Below are 22,747 nucleotides of genomic sequence, written 5' to 3'. Positions count from 1 at the left end.
CATTTTTTTTTTTTTTTGTTACTTGCTGTGGCACATTTTCTCGTCTGCACAGCTGCAAAGTGCTTCATATGTGCTATAAATTTGCTAATGCTAATAAGCTGAAATAAATTGCAGAAAGCTATAATGGTCGAAAGGACCGAGTCACGAAACACAGTATGCGGAAAGCAATTCGTCTGCTTCTTATGGAATTGTGGTGACACAGAACAATGCTGAGTTCTGATTGGATTTGATTGAAAGGATGGTGGATACACCTCAATGCTAGATGCCTTGAGGCCTACCCACTATATTTTTTCAATCGGCCAATGAAGGCTCTGCATTCTGACACCATCACAACCCCTGTGCAGGAAGCAGACAAACTTGCGCTCCGCATAAACATCCATACCTTGCATGCTACAACGCGAAGGGAAGTTGAGAAGTAGGGGCTGGAAATCTGTGATGATGCGACTTGCTTCACGGAAGACCGACTCCGAGTTGGACGCTATTGCAGAACATCCAATGTGAAAGACGTGCCTGCATCTTTTCTCTCCGAGCAAGGAAAACCGAGCAACTATTATACTTCGTTTCAGCACAGCTCAGCACATGGCAAATATTTCGGGTCGCATTAGCCAATTCCAGGGCGACGCCACCTAGACCTTCTAAATAAGCTGTACTTCAGTTATTTTGGGGCTTCAAATTGCCGTTTCCAGTTGTCTGAAGCTCTATTGCAAGTATGCCGAAAATTACCACTGTCTCCTTTGCTGTTTATTGGGCAACTCCGAAATATATTTTTTTTTTTACTATAAGTACTCGATGCGACGGCAATTCTTATTTTAAGTATGTTTTGCAGTGGAGGCTGTTCAAAACAATTTTATATTTACAAGCACTTCAAAATTTGACGAGAGCCACTTACCGCTCATTCACACAGGATGCGGATCCGCGTTCGCTAAGCGGTTGCGAACGCGGTTGTATAAAGATTCAGTACAATGTCGCGCGCACTTGATGTCATCGAGTGCGCATGCAACTGCGCTGGATCTTTATACAACCGCGTTCGCAACCGCTTTGCGAACGCGAATCCGCTTCCAGTGTGAATGAGCGGTTAGTGCGGCACTACAGCGTCGCATATTTCTAACAAACATCTGAAAATCGTCCGAGAGTTCCATATTAATTTACAAAAACTGATGGAATTGTGACACTCTATGTTATTACTCCAGTACCTCGAAACACCATAGAGGCCGAATTGTGTTCCAAGTTTTGATTAGCCAGTGAAAGGTTTAGAGTGCCCTAATGGGCGTCTGGTGTCTCAGCTGTGGACAAAATTTTACCAATGCAGTATACAGTTCAATCCACTTATACATATGATGTACCGCTTCTAATGACCAGTTTCTAGACTAGAGACTATCAGTTTCTAGTCTAGATGCAACGATATTCGGTAACAACGATTGAAATTCCAGGTTTTTTCATTACCGTTGTAAGCCGACAGGATGAGAACAACCGGGTGTCCCCTTCGGACGCTCGGCCACCAGCATCTAGGATCCCCAAGTTCAGCAGTTCGAGCTTTCACTCCCTATGCAAAGAGTTGCGTATTGACACACGCATCCACCGATCCCACCCAAATGCACCGCCATTTCTATAGAAACGAGAATAAATTCCGAGGTAGTTTTGCCTCGTCAAAACAACCAAGCAGTTGAAGAGGAAAAGACAACCCAAAACTTTAATAATCACACACAGAAAAAACTCCTTTGTACAACTTCCAGACACAAACAATTACACGAGTCTATTGTTCATTGTCCTTGAGAATAAGCTAGGGGAAGGTGAAAAGAAAAAATGCCCGGTGGAGGATAACTGCACGAGAATTATTTACAGGTCTGTGCGCATAGCAACGAGGAAGGGGAACGTAAGAGAGATTGACCGCTTTTGGATTACAGCTCGCGGATTAACTCTCAAAAAGAACAACCAAACGACATTGTATCTAGGTTGCTGAAAAGGCAGCGGAAGGGCACGAAAACGCGGGGGAAAAGGCTGCACATCAGTTGCTCGCGTTTGGAATCGCTTAGTCATGCAACGTATGGGCTGTCTTTCCCGAAATGAGAATGACTCCATTGGAGTTGTACGACGAAGTCACAAGTGCGGAGCGACTTCAAACCAATTCTAAAAAGACTTTAAAAGTCCCACAAGCACACGGAGGAGGAGACAAGACGTCACGACGGGGCATCTTTTCAAGATGTAAGCCAGCCGCGCTCCATTTCTGCGAGTTTGCAACAGAGGCTGAAGAGGAGCTTCGCGGGAAAGTACATTGCCCGACTCGTGCCCTGTAGCCCTTGTTGCGAAACCTTTGGTCTCTTCTCGCGGAGGGCCTCCGCAAGACAAAAACGGAGCGCGGGGCAGACATTATCTTCCTTCTTTCTTTTTATTCTAAAGACTAGCTTTCAGCCCAATTCTCTGCAATATATCCGTCGTGGAGCCATCATTCGCACCGTCATGACACCTCCTCCATTTAAAATCTGTCCCCCAAACCCACTGACCAGGAAAAGAAAAACAACCATTTTTTTTTTTTTTTTTTCGTTCTTACGGAACGTGAGGTTTGGCGAAGAAGACGAAAAGTGCACAGACGTAAACACTTTGGGAAATGACGGGAGACACAGGCAGGGGTGGCAGGCACACTTCTTGCCGGCTGCGTGCAGACGGCACGACGCGCGTTCGCTCGGAACAATGGCGACGTCCATCAATCTGCATGGGGCTTGGCGTCTCCTCCGGAGGCCTCGGCGGGCGGATTCTCTACCACCTTGGCTTGGTCCGAGGCTTTGGATTGGTCCGCGGTGTCCTCTTCCTCGGAGTAGTCTGTGGGCTCCTCTCCGGGCTTCAGCAGACGACCGACATAGCGGTACTTCTCTGCGGGGCAAAAACAAGTGGCAGTAGCTTAATTTAACACGTCCACTAGGATCTTGATTACGAGGAATCTTGTGATTTGATATAAATGTTTCAGTATGATTTGTGTCTTTTTCGTGACATGCTCCTTCAAAATAGCAGTTGCTATTAAATACAAACAAATTAAAGAACATGTAGTCACAAGAACAAATCTGTTTGTGAGGCATCCATAATAGCTGCAGTTCACTGCATCCGCTTTGTTAGCGATTCTGAGAAATTTTGGAGTATAAAGTCATAACCAGCAATATATTTTGTTTCACTTCACAATGGTGCTAGCCAAGACTGTGCATGAGCACTTTACTTTGGGACACGGCTTTATCCAAGGGCTTGAACTCGCACCTGGTGCTGATACGCTTGAGGGAGCATGGTGAATTGCTTCTATGGCGGCAGGCATTGTCAGAGCCGCCATCACACTTTTTTACGAGCATAGGTACAAACAAAGCTGTATTTAAGATATCAATTTTTATGCCGAGGCCGTCTGCCTCTTGCGTTTCAAAATGAAACCCCTCTTCACATCTGGGCCGCACCTGCGAGCAACTCGCATTACGACGAAGTAAACAGTTCTGCAAAAACACCCCGGAATAACATCTGCTTTTTGTGGCCTTGTACCAATGTCCATGCATTCTGTACAGCCCCATCACTTTCGGTCTACACAGGCGGTTTTCTTTAGCACAGTTGGAATGCATTTTCTGAGCGTTATTCCAGTCCTATCCCCAGCACCACCACCAGCGTGGAACAGAAGCACTTTAAGAATACCTCCTCCACTGTGTCATGGTGGGGGTCGCATTGATCCAACCGACTTTTAATAGATAGCAAAAATCAGCTATGCATGCGGCAACACCGTAATGCACCGTGAAAGCGAGGTTAGGTTTTGAGACAACACTGAAGTGAAAACTCGCTTCAATCGGAAGTTTAAAATAAAAGCCCAAAGTTTCCTCTGGCTCCATAAAAACGAAAGAAAGAAAGGAGGAAAGAAGTTCTCAGGATGTTATGGTAGTTACATATGCTACGTAAAGCTGGCGTTTGCCTAAAAACTGCCCTAAAGTAAAAACCTGAGACAAACAGCACATTCCATGCACATTCCTCAACTCCTTATTTTGGTTACTTAATTTGATTCATTTATACAGATAAAGCGAGCAGGTGCGGTGCAGGTACCTACGTTCACAGCATTCTCCTTGGTGCTAGGTTAATTTAACAAACCGTCCAACGAAGTGGTAATTAATTAAATAAAGTGCAAAAACTGCAGGTTTTCGCGGCTGGCCCACGTGGCGGCAGTCTTCCACAGAAACACCCCGAACCGGGCAGGCGCGAAAGCGCTGGCATCTAGCAAAGTGCGCCGTCCACTTGCCCGTGAACTGCATCTCCCACTCTCGCACGCTCTCCATCTCCATGGGGGCAAGGTCGGACAGGTCGTCATACTCCTCCTTGGCAGAGTCCACCGAGAAGGTGGCCAACCCACGGGACGCATCGTGGCCGGCAAAGGCATGGTAGGGGCCACCTGCGAAAACGAGGTACGCTTCTCAATGTGTCGTACTGAACGTTCTATTCACGAGCCTCCTTCAAAGTGTGCGCGCCGAGGCTTGCCCGGGATATGGTTGTGGACGGGACGAGAACGACGGGGTGTCTCTTTCCGATGGCCAGTCCCCAGCACGCACTCTTGTTGGCCCTCTGCTGTGCTTTGGCTGCATGTGATCGCCCGAAGCTCACGCTGAAGGTGAGACAGCAAAAAAACCTCCCTGCCATTCTCCTCACATCTGTAACTATAAATAGAAGAAAGCTTTGACAAGATATAGAGCAAGAGGGAAAATTAAAGGCAAGGGCAAATAACAATAAAAATGAAACAAAACAATGCAATACCTCAACACAGCTCTACGTCACCCTCCTCGAAAAGTATGCCGAGATGAGGATAAGGTGACAACCTGCTTAATTCATTACAGGTCTTCCTGCACACTGCTATAACACTACTCTCTATTGTGAGCTTACCCGGTCTCTTTAAAGGGGTACTCCGGCGATTTCTTCATGGTCCCCGATTTGCTTAAAATTAAAATTGCTTCGTGGTCCCCGAAATACTTAAAATAGTATCCAAAATATTAGGTCAAAATAATTTTTTTTTTTTTTTCACAAAGTTATTGAATTTACAATTTTGGTCTTCACCATGTTTTTCAAACTGAAAGTCTCTACTGGCAACAACGAAAAAGTGACGTCAGTGGAAGTGCAGGGGTTCACTCTTTGGACTGTAGAATTTGTTCCCAACTGATCTGAAGCAGTTTCATGGTGTCAAATGAATGCTTTGGAAGCTCGCTCCAGGACCCGCGCTCCAGCACGGAACAAATGATTGGCATATTCTATTTTTTAGGCTGCTTGCTCGACTGGCAAGCCTGCCCGCCACTGACGTCGCGGCACTGAAAAGTGCAGGTATATTGGAATGTTGGTTTTCGCATCATTTTCATTTGCCGATTTCGCAATAACTATTATGAATTTCGCGATACTAAATAGCATACCGGAAAGGGTAAAGGCCGGGGAGTCAGAAAATATAGTTCGTTGAGGTAGATCAAAAAATCGCTGGAGTACCCCTTTAAGCCTGGCAGAGGTGAGTGTTCTGCTATCTCGGCTATCACAAGGGACAAATGGCTTCATTAGCTTGGTCAATGCGCGAAACACGCTGTTAAACTGAATTGTTCTAGCTGCCAGCTTCGCAGCACCTCGTACAGTGGCACCGAATGTGACACTGGATGAGTCGGCCGAGAAAGAATTCCACCAGGAGGACAATAGCCGCAGTCTCGAGTAGCGTCTGCCGATCTGTAACAACCTCCGTCATTCGAGACCCGCCAGCTTCCCTTGCCTACAGGAAAATGGCTCCCATGGCTTTTTAACCTTGCCCGAGGGAAGGAGCAGGGTGGCATTACCTTTTTTGGGAAGGGGCGTTGATTCATCCTGCCACAAGCAAAGTACTGACTGGAATTTACGACTATAGTGAATTGCAATTTGCCACGATTGGTTGTTTTCTCCTTTCCAGTCGTCGCTCCACTCAGTGAAAAAAGTGTAGGGCTACGAGAAGCTTTTTTACACAGAATTTCTTGTGCAAAAAAACGCAAACCTATAATCCTAGGATGACAACCCTGAATAAACCCGGTCTTCTGCCTGTTAAGGCACATCCACATCCCTCAGCATTTTCAAAAAGACATTCAAGTTTTTTGCTGTTGTCAACTTTAAACAAGGCTAATATCAAAATGCACGGTTCTATGCATCTAGTACATCTGGCATAAGTTGTCGGCCAGACAGACAAAGCAAGATAAGCTCTACTCTGTTTAAAGCAGAAGTGTTATGAAACCTAAGGCACCTGATCTTCCAGCCTTTGAATAGGACAGGTCTTTTTCTCTTTGCACCTTTCTAACCCAAGATAAGTTATGCAGAGACGAGTCAAATGCGAAGTTGAAGCACCCGTAGAGTACTGCGTATTGACAAAATGTCCGGGACTCCAGCTGATAACCCAAGCAGAAAAAAGAATCTACGCAGAGTCCAAAAACCGTTTCAAATCGGGGCAGAGATATTCCGAAGATAGGATTCCGCCGGAATGACCTAATTCGAGATAACATAACCGTTAATTTCACAAAAAAAAAAAAAAAAAAAAAAAAAAAAAAAAAAAAAAATTGACATCTTTATTTTATTCGTATTACATTCATGAGCGCACGGGCGGGACTTTCTCTGTAAACGGAGCATCTGCTTTCGAACGACGGTAAAGCTAGTTCGGAAGTAGAGGCGTGGAGGCGGCGATTGGGCGTTTCAGAGGGAAGGGGAGGGAAAGCCATCTGCGAGAGGTCGAAAATAATGACCTGAGCGCTTGAACTCGGGATGCCTCTATTTCCTTTTGTGTCTACTTTTGCCCGCGTTTTCATCATGTCACGTAGACCGAAGTTCGTCGCTCTAGCGACCTTGTATAAAGGTGCTGTCCGTGTTGTCTGTAAAAGGGAGGAAAAATAAAAAATAAAAAAAGTTTCTTTTTTGAAATCGCGTAGCTGCCGCCAGATGGACTATCAAAGGACTCAATGGAACAAAGACTTGTAAGCAATGCCACTCAAAAAGAAAAAAATAAAGAAAAAAAAAGATGAATCGCCAACTGAACGTGCACGCGCGCGAGGCCAGATACCTGCTTACGTGTCTTTTATACTGGTTTTTCTTTTTTCGTAAAAGACCCTGGACAGCCTACCTGGGCCGTAGAAGTTCTTCCCTTGCGTCACGTCGAAAACCTTGCCGTTGACCGCGACCAGAATTCTGCCGTCCGGGTTCGTGCCGTCGTACTTGCGGATGTCTTGGAGCGTCATGTCTTGCTTCTTCAGAGGAGGAAGTTCGGGTTCACGCTTTACCGGCGATCTCTGAGACTTCTGTCGGCTGAAGAAGATCTTGTACACGAGAAACACGCATACTGACGTCAGGATGAGGTTTAGGGGGCTCAGGAAGACTTCGGCGAAGAGGCCACTCCACGACATGTCTTCGGCGATAGCGTCCGTCGCCTTCGCTCCCTTGTGTTCCGCCATGTTTGATGTGGCCAATTTGGCTTCACGAGCTTCTCCAAGCTTTATCCGTGCGCGCTGTTCGAATCTTCAAAAGGTCCGGGTAGACAACAGCCTAGACGTCTAAATAGGCGTGTAGCGTGTAGCGGCCATGTTAAGTTTTGTTCTAATACTTGCGACAGGCCTTGTTGTGCCGCTTTGACTGGCCTTGACAGAGCTGGACGGCCGGCCGTTGTTTCCTGGATGACGCCTTCTGAAAAGACATCACCTTTTCCTGCTTCGAAGTGGCGTTTTCATGGACAAAAATGTTTTCGTCTTTGCTTCGCACTCTGGCGTCGGGCAGTAGCTTGCGCCATCTAGCGCACAAGCTTGTTTTTTACTTGCGTTACTTTGTTAAAACAAAATTAGTTTCATTACACGTTACTTGATGTCCAGTTGGATTATATTCTCAGCTGTAAATATTTTTAAATACAAATCTTTAATTTTCATTTAATTCACATAAGCCCACTGGATCGCGCTTTCCCGCTCCGCGGGTGCGGCCTCCGGAAAGCCATCTTGCATGCGGCCAAATAGCGTTTTTTTTCTAGCGTTGCAGAGGCTGGCGGCAGCGTGCTGTAGCAGCTGTAGACACGTTTTCTACTATTTCGTCGTCATTCGCCGGAGAAGTTATTTTTTTTTTTTTAACCCTGTGTAAGCCGTGAGACGTGCCATTGAGAACACGTGGAACATTTTACGAAAGCGCAGTGCCGAAGGGAAAAGGCACAACTCGTCGAAACCTGTTCTACCCTCGAATTACAACGAGCTCTCCCTTGAATTACCATTCCAATGCTCCTTCCTCGTTTCCTGTTTTAGTCGCCTGTACACAGTTAAAGCTAATCTTCCCTGCACTCTTTCCTACAAGACCTTTCTCTCGGCTCCTTTTACTTCCTTTTTTCGCAGAGGTAGTCGGCTCTGCCCCTACACCTGACTGTTCTTATTTTAGTTTCAGTTTTCGGGTTTGGTTTGTCCATTTAGTGTTCAGACTGTTCATATACAGATGCTTATATACCTTTCTTGCCCATCGTGTATCCTCAATTGTGTCTAGCCTTTGTTCAAATTTCAACTTACTGAACGTCCTCTAGCCTCGAAAGATGCCCAACCCATGTCTCCCTGCACTTCTTCACTTGGTGTATCCACATGCTTCCCCAATGCCAGTTTGCCCACGCTCCTCTGCCGGGTCTCTACACTCTCAAGAAAAAAAGGGTGTAAAAGGGTGTATCGTTACACCCTTTGTCCCGTATAATACACCCCAAAACTTCATTTCGACGTTACGAGGGGCTTGATAACGGTGCGATATAACTTTTTAAATAGCTAAAGTACGTATTAAAGACCACATAAAGAAAACACTGAGTTTTTACAGTAAAACCAAACAAACGATTTTTTCTTTTTTTTTGTAGTTGGTAACACGTGCATTATCTATTTTAGTAAGTTGCACCACACGGCTATCAAGCCCCTCGTAAAATTTCGGGCCGTCTGTTCGACTGCATTGCGCTGTACGTCGAATTGAAGTTTTGGGGTGTATTATATGGGATAAAGGGTGTAACGATACACCCTTTTACGCCCTTTTTTCTTGAGAGTGTAAGCTCGACTGGACCTCAGATTTCATGCATAATATTGCATTGCCAAAAGACAACCCCGGCACCATGACTCCTATCTATATTCCCCTAACAACTTCATATCTATTGTAAATCCATAGTGCCCTATGCTTTATAACTGCTGCATTTCTTTTTTATTTTCTTTAGCATATATTCTTCCTCTTCTAAGTATTGTTTTCCCCCGTTCAGCCATACTCCTAGATATTTATGCTCCTCTACTTAATTTATTGAAAGGTCTTGAATTTTCAGCAGGTCCCCCTTCTCACCGTTATAAACCATTATCCCCGACTTGTAGCTACTGAATTTCAGGCCCAGAGAGTCTCCTTCCTCTCCACAGATCTTAGCCAGCTCCTGTAATATAGTCCGGCTATCTACTAACAGTACAATGTCATCTGCGTAGAACATTCCTAGTATAACTTGGTTTACTTTTCCCCCCTTTCCATATATGACACATCAAAACCTAAATTGCACTCTTCTCATTTCTTTTTCATTCTACTTTGGTATATAATAAAAAGTAGAGGTGACAGAAAACAACCCTGCCCGAGCATTCTAAAAAAAAAAAAAAAAAAGTGAAGTTTTACACCCTTTTGTTACATATAAATATAATACACCCTAAAACTTCAGTTCAACGTACCGCGCAGTGGCGTTGAACTGATGACCTCAACTTTTACGAACGCGCTTGATAACAATGGGATATAACATATTAAGCAAATAAAATGCGTATCAAAAAAAAAAAAAAATACTGAAGTTTTGCAGTAGAACTTAAAAAATCCCCGATTACTTTTTTTTTTTTTTTGCCGGCAGTCACATTTACATTAGCTATTTTAATAAGTTGTACAACTCGGCTATCAAGCCGCACGTGAAAGTTGCTAATGTCGGTTCAACATCAGTGCGCTGTACGTCCAGGGACGGCGCCAGGATTTTTATAATGGGGGGGCAGCGGGGAGGCAAAACAAATGGGGCCGGGGGGGAGGGGGTTGCTTTGAGGTGCTATCACCCACGGGCTTATCAAAGATAGCTTATGCGGTGTGCTCATTGAAAAGGGAAATGCGGAGACACGAGGAGGAAGATGGGGGGGGGGGGGGGGGGGGGGGGGGTATCACAGCCAGCAGGGACCTCTGCCACCTGTGCTCAGACTCACAACAAGGTTTTGCTTCCCTTTGCGGAATGCCCCATGACCTTGACTGTAACTAAGCTAGCCTTCGTTCACGTCTCCGGTCTCCGCTGAAGATAAGCGCCACAGAGCGAAATATGGAGAGAATAGCCAGTAGGCGCCACAAAGGGGAGCTGCTTTATCCAAAGCGCTTGATAGCTTACTCGCCCGCGGTACGCCTTCCCGTGAATGAAAGTTAGTAGAAAAAATAAAAAAATAAAAGGCATGAACGGCTCTAAAGGCTGGGCACTCGTTACACTGGGTCTTGAAGCCGACGTCGCAGGCAATTATTTGTGAACTGAACGATGTGAACTGACGTCGCGGAGACCTCATGACGTCACAGTCATGTGACCTAAGGTCCCTTGATACTTCTTTTTTAAGTAACGACAACCAATAGAAATTACAAAGCACATTTTGCAGAAACAAAATGGCGTCATTCAGTTCCGTCCTCTGCTGTCCGTGCCATTCGCTTCCTAAAACCTGCACCGTCACGCAGTCGAACCTTCAAAGAATGTCGCTACTTGTAGGAAGATCTTATCTAGGGACTTTGGGACCTCCAGGGGCCCTAAACTCGTCAAACACAAAGTCAGAGCAGAAAGTTCGCCGAGCGCGCCGATTGGACGCCGGCGAAAAAAGTGCGAAGTCATCGTCGTGATAGACCAATCGGTGCGCTCCGTCAACTTCGGTCCAAACTTTGTGTTTGACGAGTTTAGAGGCCCAGACGTCATGTGGTGCAACGGAGACACACGTCATGCGACGTCAGAGTCACGTGACGTCACATATATGCACCAATCCACTAAAGTGCCCGAGTCATGACCTCCGAGAATTGTCGCGGGCCCTGTTCCGGCCGGTCCAAACGCTCGGCTGCCGAGCAGAAAAAGCGACTGCTGAGCGCGTGCTCATGGCGAGCTTCCACAGTTCTTTTGCCACGTGCATTCCACACCATCAAGATTGCCGATCTTAGCAACCTAGAAATGTGAGTTCGTTCTGAGCATGCGCTCTAACCAGCACCCACAAATATGGCGTCCAGTGAATACTCCTTGTAGGTCTCCGCATGCGGTGCTTATATTCAAACCAAGAAACAGAAACATAACCGTCTCAAAGAACGCCGTGAACCGTGAGCCCGCGGCACGAAGCCTGCATTTATTGTCCTCCTCATCGGAATAGAGAAAGGTAAGTCGATCTCTGTTGATTCCTACTTTTTATGCGCTGCTCCGATTTTTGCACCTTTTCGCTGTATCATAATGCAATATTTAGTGTGAATCTATATTTGTCCCCTGCTGAAACTATCTGCGCCAGTGCGGGACAGGCATAGAAATATTTTCGTCGTCAAGCATGAGAACAGTACGTTCTCTGAACTTCACTTACGTGCGCGGACATCTGTTCTACACCTTCAAACCTTGACATTTCGACCAGCTTTTTCCTTGCCAAAGGTCTGTGTGTTGCGCGGAGAAAACATTTCGCTCTGCTCCTTATTGTTCCGTTACTTCCGTAGACCGACGATAAAGTTGATAACGGTAATTCCCGGCTATTCCTTTGCATTTGTTTTAAAGCGGCGGATGACTTGTGTCATCCAGGTACCGCTATCGTTTGATCGTGCCGCGGGCGCTCCTATTGGATGCCGGCGACGCGTCGCCATTTTTGTTTCATGGCGCATATCCCACATACGCGCACGTTCCTATTGGTCTGCAGTGGCCTCCAGTGACGCGCCGCCGTTTGCGAGCACGCTCCTACTTGTGTCTTTGTGTCCGCCATTTTCGGCTCAAGTGCGTCCCAGCATGCACCAGTGTTTCCTGTTGCTCTCAGTCACTTGTGTTTCTAATCTGGTATGCGGGACGAAAAAATAAGAAAACATTTCAAACAAGAATGTTTAACAATCGCGCATTTTTTGTAAACACATTCCAGCGGCGTGGAGAGATCAAAACAGTGCTTTACCGCATACCAGAAGTGACGACATTCAAGACGACTGCGCCCTTGTGGGAGAGGTGTGTAAAATTCATCCAGCGCTTTAGTTGGATTTGATTGCGAGCGCCACCAAACGTTACACAGGAGTGCACGCGATGGCCTGAAGAGCGCAGCCAGCGCGCGAAAAATCTCGAAGGCCATGCCCAAGTCAAATCGGGTAGTTCAGCGCCGTGCGAGCGGCCGCTGATTACGTGGTGGTGACAGTTGAAGAGTCGAGAGAAGCCGTGTAGTAGTGACAGCGGTTAACACCTAGAAAACAAGGCCGCAGTGCTAGATTTTTGACGTCACGTATACGGAGGCCAGCTCATACAGCCCGGACACAAGCGAGTTTTAGTAGACCGTGTTTCCCGCTCCGCTCAGCCCCTCCGCTACCCGGAACTCTACAGCCAAGGCCATCGGCGCGCAGGCGCAGTGGCGGTTTCTTCGAAGCGGAGGGCTAGCGGAGCGGGAAACACGGTCTACTAAAACTCCCTACAGATTGGGCAAGAGTGCTGCGCAAACGTTTTGCCTCTGATAGGTGACGTAACAGGTCCGGCAATGCGGTCTTGTTCTTTGCCTAAGTTAGTACGGAAAAGGGCTTGAGAGTTCGTGCGTGTGTGGTCTGTCCTCTGCTCGCTTTCCGAAGTGACGTACATGGATGTGCTGGGTTGAAGTTTGGTGGAAACCTCACGTTGGGGTGTAATTTTGTAAACATTATAGAGTGGCGTGCATGAGGGAAGAACAAGTTACCTGTCCTTTACGGTGTACATTGATTTGTTTGTCGCAATTTTTTTAAGTCTCCTTGAAGACTTGTGATTTTGGTGCCGTAAAGTGCTATCCGATCCTTGTGCTACGGTTGTGGAGTTGATGTTGCCAATCTCTGGTGACGTTGAACTTAACCCTGGACCCCTCACCGACGATCAAATTCAAAAATTGCTGAAAGCTGTTGATTTATTACCAAAATTGGATAAGGGAAAGAAACGCTTCTAAGCCAAGTGCCAGAAACAAACAAAAACCAAGTTCTACTGGATAAGAAGATAGAAGCACTAAACGTGAAGTTTCATGCAATGGAAACGGATATCGCCTTGCTAAAAAGTTTTAAGGATGAAATGCAGGATGGTCGGGGCACAGTCAACCAGGCTATCGGCTCAGCTTGCCTCGGTCTGCTCTAAACAAGACGACCTGGAAAACAGGTCGAGAATAAATAATCTACTTTTTTTTTATGGGATTATAGATGAACCTAACGAAGCATGGTCCAATCAGAATCAATAGTACTTCAGTTCTATAAAGACAAACTTAAGGTGATTGTGGCAGCGAGCGGCATCGAACGTGCGCACAGGCTTGGCCGCCTTAATCCAGAACGAACAAGGCCGATAATTCAAACTCAAAAATAGTAACTTCTCTGTCGGCGAAGATTTTTCGGACAAAGCGAACTAAAAAATAGTAACTTCTCTTTCGGCAAAGATTTTTCAGACAAAGTTAGGTACGAACGCAAGCAGCTGGTAAAGTGTGCTAAATCCCAGAAAAAGCCCGTTAAATTACGTTTTGATAAGATTATTACTGATGAAAAGCGCTACTACTTCGATAACACTGAAGAGCGTGTAAAAGAAATGAATGCCTAGCAATCACCGTCGCCGGCTGAGCGCAAGATAAGAACAGCGCGTGAACTTATCGTCGCGATTGTGAACTGTCGCAGTGTGAAAAATAAAGTGGATGACTTGGCTGACGTCATTGCTCTAACTAAACCAAGTATCGTCATTGGTACTGGAGTCTGGGCTGGAAGATTCTATGAGCGACGCTGAAGTGTTTCCTCCCGATTATGTTGCGTGCCGCCGAGAAAGAAACAGGTGTTAGTTCACGACAGTTTACAAAGTTCTTAGATCACGTTTGCTGGTTTGAATTGTGAATCTGTATGGTGTAAGATTGCACTAGAAAATGCTGAATGTATTGCTGTGGGCTCTTTTTATAGGCCTCCAGGTTCAAACGAAACTAGAATGCTTTCCCTTTTTGATCTACTGTCATCTATAAGCTATGGCGACCTTGTGCTTTGTGGTGATTTTAAATTTCCTGATGTGGAGTGGGCAGACGGTCAACCCATAACGTCGAATAGTTCTTCCGCTTACAGGACTTTATTTTATTTCCAGCTTTGAGCTTTATCAGCACGTCTCGTTTCCGACGAGGCTAGACAAAACAAGGGCGAGTACGTTGGATCAGATTTTTTGTAGTAGGAAGGGCCCCAGGACGTCTCTGTCTAGTATTCCTGGTATTAGCGACCATGAAATAATAATTGGGGGGCGTAACCAGCGCGTCCGAAATCAGTGGGCCAAATCTACTTAGAAAAGTTTTCTTCTATCGCGGTAACTACCAGGGCATTTCAAGTAATCTTTGTGACTATTTCCCCGAGTTTAGAGAGCTTTCCCACCTACTAAATGTTGAAACTCTATGGAATCCCTTTAGGAATAAATTAAATTCTTTATGGATGAAGAAAGAATAAAAAAATTAAAACAGGGACAACACAACTATATCTTTCAAAAGAAAGATGTGGATTTTTTTTTAAGGAAGTGGTTGTGTTGTCCCTGTTTTAATTGTTTTATTCTTTTTTCATCCATGACTTAAACCAACACGCTCTTCTCCCGAGCTTAAATCCTTTAGTTACTGCATTCCTCCCCTCCAAGGTACTAAGCTCCAGGCGACGCAGAGAAAAACCGTGGATGACCGCTGAACTACGCTCCTTGCACAAAAGAAAAAGGCGAGCATGTTTGAGAAAACAACGATAATTCTCTTTCACAGTTAAACATTGTAAGTAAACAATTCAAATCTATGTCAGCTGAATGCAGACTTAGATATCACGCGTCTTTAAATGATAAACTAGGAAGTAACCCAAAGGAGTTTTGGAAATATGAAAAGTCAAAAAACAAAGTAGCACTCGGTATTCCCCTGATTAGTGACAGTGGTCAAGCTGTTACAGAAGAAGAGAAAGCGACACTCTTTAATAATTACTTTCAATTGGTATTTTCGCCCACTGTGTTGTATTACGCGCGTTTCAGCACGTATGACGCGCCCCCTTCTTTTCTTTTGATCGCTCCTCCTCTGCCTACCCTTTCCCTCTCTGATAGCACGCTATAAGTTACGCATGCCTGCCGGCCGCGCTTCTTCTCGCTCGCTCCGTCATGGAATAAAGTCATTCCACCGCGCCACTCGCCAAGCTGCTCTCGTCAATCCTGTTCGTCCACTCGCACGAACACTACACACTGTTTCTAATGAGTATCCGCTTTCTTATGACCCCCCTTAAACAGAATGGATGAAATTGAAATTTCTTACACCGGTACCTTAAAAGTGGTAAATAGACTAAAAACAGACAAAGCAGGCGGTCCCGATCGTGTTCTAACTGAATGTTCCGGAATCATCTCATCATATTTAGAAATCCTTTTCAAAAAGTCGCTTTCAGTGGAAAGCTCCCGAGCGAGTGGAAAACGGCAAATGTTGTTCCGATACATAAGGATGGACCAAAAAATGTTGTTCAAAATTACAAACCCATTTCTCTTCTGTGCACCTGTTCTAAACGAGTGGAACATACAACCTAAAGCAATGTTCTCAGTCATCTAAACAAAAATAGCTTTTTCGCTCCCTCGCAACACGGCTTTAGAAAAGGATTTTCTTGTGAAACGCAGCTGATTGAGTTTTATCACGACCTTGCATATTCATTTGACAACAGACTTCAAGTAGATTGCATATTTATTAATTTTCAGAAAGCGTTTGACACAGTGCATCATGCCCTTATCATCCATAAAGTTTTAACATTAAAGTTACCGACTAACATTATCGCATGGCTAACCGACTATCTACACCAGAGAAAACAATCCGTTCTAATCAAAGGCAAGCACTCAGCCCACAATCGCATCCGGAGTCCCACAAAGGTCAGTATTGGGACCGTTTTTATTTTTTATCAATGATATTACCCAGTCACTGAAATCAAAGATAATGCTCTATGCGGATAACTGTGTAATCTATTCTGAACTTCAGGAAATTGCCGACTGTTGGGCACTACAAGATGATATCCGCCGTATCTCAGCCTGGTGCGACAGATGGGGCATGAAGTTAAACATAAATAAATGTAATCACGTACGTTTTATGCGTAAGCGCAAACCTATCTTATTTACATACATCAGCGGGAATTCTTTGGCGACAGTGTCAGATGTAAAATACCTTGGTGTATATTTTTCAGAAAACCTTACCTGGATAAAACACGTGGACTACATAACCGCAAGAGCAACTCGGATGCTTAACTTCATTAAAAGAAACTTCAGAGACTTCCCTGTGAACATTAAAAGCAGATTATATGTTACATATATTAGACCTATCTTAGAATACGCAAGTGTTTCTTGGGACCCCAGCCAGGCCTACCTTGTGAACCAACTGGAGAAAGTACAAAATAGAGCAGCTAGGTTTATAGCACGTACTTACAATTTTAGATCGAGTATTAGTCAGCTAGAAGAGAACTGCATTTAATCTCATTGGCCCACAGAAGGAAGTGTATGCGCTTAAAGGGGCGATGCAACAATGCAACGAACGAAAGGCTCGGCATGCTGAGGCTCATCGTCTACGCAAACAAGCACCACCAGAGCTTCGCCCCAATCAACATCATTCACCACGTGGAGATGCGGTTTTTTTTTATTAAGCTTCATTGATTATGTTCCACTGTTATTAATAACCATAACTAAATAATAATTTAAAACAACATTTATCGTTCCACTGCACACTCTGTGTCTCCCGACCCCGGGCTAGGTACACGGGCCTGGACACTTCATTTTCTTGTGGTGTCCGACCAGCTTGCTTATTTTCGTGCCTGCAATGGCGTGCCACATCGTGCACAGAGCACGAGCTGCCGCGTTGTCTCGCTTTGCTTTCGAAACCTTCGAACCGCATGACATATCGATCTCCATTCACACTCTCCGCCAAGGCCCAACCATCTCGACACCGCATCTCCTCCGGAACAGTCCGCGACTTCTACAGAATAGCCGCGGCTTCAGCTGCATCTCTTCGAACGAGGTTTCAGGAAGCATCGAACAGGCAAAACTGCCGCGTCATTGCCCGCTTCCGATTTCCCTCTTCCCCGCAGGTCCAAGCTAGACTCACTCCAGCGCTGCATCGGAGATTCCCAAGGGGCCCCCAACATGGCGGCCCTCCGCGATGTTTCGGCGACGCGTTTCGCGTACAGCCATTTCGGGAAGGCTTACAAGAGCTCCGGCAGGCCCCTTCGTCTCCGACTGGCTCCGAACAGAGACCTGGACGGGGAACAACTCTTCTTCATTTACCTGATCCTCCAATGGTGCGAGGGACAGGTGGCCGGGGGGGCGTCCACCTCGGCGTCTGGCGTCGGCTGGAACGCGGCCGTTCGACGCCAGCGCGGCTTCCACGACGCCTTTCACTGCGCCCGTGGAAGCTTCATGAACCCCGAACAGTCATGCGACATCTGAACTTGGAGCGTGCCCCTGGAACGCATCTTCAGCATAAGCTGTGCTGCTCTATTTAGCTTTTAATTTAATTTATTTTTTTATATTGAAGTTGATCATTTTTAATATTTTTTTTATATATTTTAATCATATATTTATATTGTAAAAGTAAATTTAATAATAAAAATATTTAATAATAAATCTAATTTATTTATAAGAAATGCAACACGTTTAGAAATCTATGTAACGCGAAATTAGAGCTCAGCTCTAGAGGAGGAGGAGGGTAGGGGGGTGCGTAGGCGGGGGTATGCCCCTCCTCCGTACCTTATCCTCTTCCCCTACTCCTCTGCTCCTCGTCCTCCCCTCCTTTCCTCCTCTCACCTCCCCCTGCGTACCCTCCGATCCTTCTCCTCCATACCCTCCCCTTCTCCCACAGTTTCCCCGCTAAATTTAGTTGAAAAATTGACGCCAGATGACCTCAGCACCAATACCCCGCTAAAGTTAGCGGGGAATGGAATTGCTGTTGAGGTCACATGACATCAATTTTCCCGCAAAATTTAGCGTGGTTACGCCACCGCCAACACCCCAAAACCCCGAAACGGGCGCCTAAGAGCTGCGCTCTTAAAACTTTCAGCCTTTCCACTCTGGTGAAGAAAGAGGACCAGGGAAGCTGTACCATGGTGGGAACTCCCGCCCGACATTAAATCCTGCACTCTGAAAAAAAAAAAAAAAAAAGTGTAAAAGGGTGTATTGTCACACCCTTTGTCCCATATAATACACCCCAAAACTTCAATTCGACGTTCAGCGCCCTATAGTCTTACAGACGGCCCGAAATTTTACGAGGGGCTTGATAACCGTGTGGTACAACTTATTAAAATAGCTCATAGACGTGTTGCTGACTTAAAAAAAAAAAAAAATAATAATAATTAGGGTTTTTTTGGCCTCACTGCAAAAAGTCAGTGTTTCCTTTATGTGGTCTTTGATACGTACTTTAGCTATTTAATAAGTCATATCGCACCGTCATGAAGTTTTGGGGTGTATTATATGGGACAAAAGGGCTTAAAAATAAAGGGCAAAAGGGCCCTTTGTTTTTTAGGGTGTGGCTAGCTACGCCACTGATTGAACCTGACGTCATCCCGTGGCCCAATCAAAGCATCCGCTCTGATTGGGCCTAAAGTTTATTAGAAACAAGCCTGAAGTTACGTACAGGTTTGGGGATCTTCTTGAATGAAAAGCCATTTTCTGGTTAAAATAAAGAAACGACTCATTTACAGTGAAACACAAACCAGTGTTGAAAGCTTCGTTCAGTTCAATATACCTGGGTTCGAAGTATTCGGTTTAAACCGATAAAAACCGATAAAAGTACGCCGAATGCATTTTCGGAAATTCGGTTTTAACCGAAAAAGATCAGTTTTAGGTTCGGCATTTTCGATTTAAACCCATAAAAACCGATAAAATCCGTCGAAATAATTTTTCTAGAATTCAGCTTTAACTGGAAAAGGTCACTTTGACCTTCCAGTCGTACCGAAGATCCGTGGCAAAAAAAGTGAAACGACAGCGTCTATCGAAACGTGTCCGAACGTAAGGGATACACGGATGCCATCAGGACGTTCTGGTTTTATGTGCGCAATGCGCATCATCGATCGGAACGTGAAGTTCGAATTGCCCCATGATTTCGCCATGTAGGAGCGTGTTTTCAAGCTCGTTGTAAGCAAGACTAACTTTATGCAAGCTCTGCACGCTGTGTTGTGCTTGAAAACGTCACGCCGTGTCTTTTTTGGCGGTCACAATCGGCTGATTGACCGATTCTGGCTCAGGCAGCACTTCATCTCCTCAGCCTGCCAGTGTCCAGTGTTAGCGTTGAGAGGGCATTCTCGAAAGCTCAGTGTCATATTGACAGGACAAAAAGAGTGCCGATTGACGAGGAGAAATTGTGAAAGTACAGGTGAGTGTACTATAATAAGATCACGTGATCCTGATATACAGAAGGTGAAGTTTTCTGATTTTGGGCATAGGCTTCATATCTGTCTTGTTTGTACTTCTGTATTTTTTCTTGTTTCTTTTTTTTTTTTTTTTTTTTTTACAGTTGCACTCAATTGCCAAATAAAGTGTCCATTTCTTCCTCAATGTATCTGTGCCGTTATTCTTTGAGGGATCACAAATATCAGAGCTAAAAGGATATTCTGATCCGGTGTTCGTTAATGTTTATCTTATATTCACCGAAAAAAGCCGATAAACTGTTTTGTACATAAATATACGCCGAAAAAACCGAAAATTGAATTTTAAAATAAGCACCGAAAAAAGTACGCCGAATTTTGAAAAAATAGAAACCGAAAACGCGGAACCCTAAATATACCGGATGTCTCCGAGAAGGCTTTAAAAAATTCCTACGGTCGTCGAGGAAAAAAAAAAAAGAAAATAAACTCTTTTCGGTAACAAACTGCCATCCACGGTGGACGTCAGGCATTTTATAAACACACACACACAAACACCCCCCCCCCCACACACACACACTTATGAGCTAACTGATGAACTAAAATTTACAAATTCACTTTTTAATTAGTGCCAATAAACATGGTGCGAATTAGAAACTTGCTGAGCGTCATCGAGAACTCCTAAATCAGCTAATATCAGGAAGACTTAAACAAGGTACGTTGTTGGGCTAGTTGGTTCATCTTAGTAAAACATATAAAATAGCGCAACAGAAAGACAAGGACAAGAAGTACGCAGGACAGGCTGTCCTGTATACTTCTTGTTTTTGTCTTTCTGTTGCGCTATTTTATATGTTTTACTAAGACTTAAACGGTACGCTAAAGTTTTCACTCGTGCAGCTCGTGACCATAGATAAAAGAGTAAGCGTGACTGAAACCGGCCAATACTCGACCGGCTGCTTTCGGGCGAAAAAGAAAAAAAATATAATTTCGAGCCGCAAATTGTGTTAACGTAGTCGGGTTCTTACAGGTCATGTTCAAATAAAAACCTTGGCGAGCATAAATACCCTGTCAGTATCCCTTTAAGGCCGAACCAAATACTCCACTTTGTTTCGCCTTATCACCATCTGTGCACTTGTTCTCTGTGGTTCATGAAAGGCTGAGAGGAACACAGTAGGTGGTCCACCTCCGGAACAAGTTTGTTGCCCTCCATCGAGCTTTGTTTGCGGGTGCGACAAAAAGTGCTATCAAAGGCGGAGAGCTCGAGCTCTAAGCGGAGAATCTTCTGGTTTGTAATGGAAGGTTGTATTTTTGATTATCCAGCTACTGTCGTTCCTAGCTATTTATTGCTACATGCACGCGGCGAGTAGTTTAGGTATTGATGAATACAGTTTGCCATCAAACTTTAGAGCCGGAAAATGATTATGCACTAAAACTCACGTTCCGGTTATTGAGTTAACAACATGCACCAAGAGTCCCAAACCTAAATTATTAAACTTTCGTCTTTCTTTTTTTTTTTTTTTTTTTTTACTCTGGACTTTTTGTGTCAAAGAGAAACAGGCTTTACGACTACCTTGGATAATATTCACATAATCACCTACGACATGTTGGAAGCTCATATACTACTCAGTAAATATTTGTGCAAAGTTGAATGTTTGAAGACACCCTGCAGCGCGTTTCTAACTATTTTAACGGGCACGCCCTACGCGCGAAACAGGTGTACAGACAATAGTAACACCCTAAAAATGTTTTAAAACTTAAGTTATTTACGAAGTAATGAATTTAGAGAACCGCCACGACGAAGGCACTAAGTCAAAATGAGAGATAGCCGTCGGAGTGGTGGAATAACCTGGCAAATTCAAACACAAAAGCTCACTTCAGGCCGCCATGAAAATGCGATTTTCACATTTTCGGTAGCACCAAAACCCCTTTCCATCAGGGCGGCCACTCCCAAGGGGACGTTTCAAGTGCGACGTTTTCTTGGGGCAGAGGGCGCAAGCTGCCGCCCAATTCGAAAGCAAAACATATTTTAGCCCTCTATAGAAATATTAAACCTGAAAGTTTTTGCTAGATGACGCAAGTTACCGTCTAGCTTCAAAACAACGCCCTCTATAAAAATGTAAAAATGTGAGCGCCCCACTGATCTCAATGACAATTGCTGGATCGCGCTTCCCCGCTTGTTCGCTGCAGCGCAAGTGAAGCCACCGGGCTTCACTCGCTTGGGATACGATTTGCCGTTTTTGCTAGCCTTTGCTGCGGTTTTCCAGCGTGCTGACGACACGTTTTCTACTCGTTCGTCGTCATTCGCCGAAGAAGTTTTTTGAAGACTCTGTGTATTGTTGAGACTTTCCGTTGTGAACACGTGGAAAATTTTACGAAAGTGCAGTGTCGCAGGAAAAAGGCACAACGCGTCGAAAGGAAGGGCTGGCGGCGTGTTCAAAGCATCCTTGGCACGCCGAAGTGCCGTGTCTCTGTGCCTTCGCACGCTTAGATACCGACCAAGAACCGACGCCGTGTGTATGTGTTCAGCGAGTGCAATGTGCGTGAAGCTGTTCGTGCCTCTGGATCAGCGTCTTTTCCCCTCGCGGTTTAGGAACGAGCTTAATCCAGCGTCCACTAGCGACGGAAGATGGGGAGAAGGTACGTCTTTTTTTCGTCCTTAGACGATTTACACAATACCGTGCACAACAGCTCCTCATCACTGATCAGTGCTGGCTTATTATCAACCTACGCGACTCGCCTAATTGTAATTGGTCAACAGATTGCACACGACCATATCGGCCGCGCTTCAAAGATTTTCATTCTCGCCGTCTTGTACTTTTGCTTTCGAAAACCCCCCTGGCTCCACGTACAACGTTGCCCTATTCGTGCTCCCACGGAATCTATTAGAGTAGATTTGGGACATAGCCATGGTTAATATAGTACATAAGAATACGTACAGATCTCCCCCTTTTATTGATAGCAACTCACCGGAACAGCTGGACGATCCAGAACTCCGTGGCCGATATATATAAATGATCTAAAGGCATCTACGCGCGACACACGTTCAGAACTTTGGCGCGGCGTCAATTCTTGACCGGTATCCAAGCGTGCGAAGGCACAAAGATGCATCACTCGGCGTGCCAAGGAAGCTTTGATCACGCCGCGACACCGGCGACACGTTTTCGACGAGTTGTACCTTTTGATACAGCTTCACGCACATTGCACTCGCTAAACA

The 22,747-nt window shown here is 45.1% G+C and overlaps 1 protein-coding gene across 1 annotated transcript; it reads right to left on the bottom strand.

The window, feature by feature from the left end:
• Positions 1–1,663: 1,663 nt before the first annotated feature.
• On the bottom strand, positions 1,664–7,685 carry LOC8050754 (membrane-associated progesterone receptor component 1). The gene is made up of 3 exons (XM_002435132.5): positions 7,112–7,685; positions 4,253–4,402; positions 1,664–2,868 (listed from the first exon to the last, which is right to left on the bottom strand). The coding sequence occupies exons 1-3, from the start codon at positions 7,437–7,439 to the stop codon at positions 2,702–2,704; spliced, it is 645 nt and encodes a 214-aa protein (XP_002435177.2). The 5' UTR covers positions 7,440–7,685; the 3' UTR covers positions 1,664–2,701.
• Positions 7,686–22,747: the final 15,062 nt, after the last annotated feature.

The sequence above is a fragment of the Ixodes scapularis genome, unplaced genomic scaffold (assembly GCF_016920785.2).
Source record: "Ixodes scapularis isolate PalLabHiFi unplaced genomic scaffold, ASM1692078v2 PGA_scaffold13__105_contigs__length_92229423, whole genome shotgun sequence".
Taxonomy (NCBI): domain Eukaryota; kingdom Metazoa; phylum Arthropoda; class Arachnida; order Ixodida; family Ixodidae; genus Ixodes; species Ixodes scapularis.
Note: the sequence above shows the minus strand (reverse complement) of the source record. Positions and strands in the feature narration are given on the sequence as shown.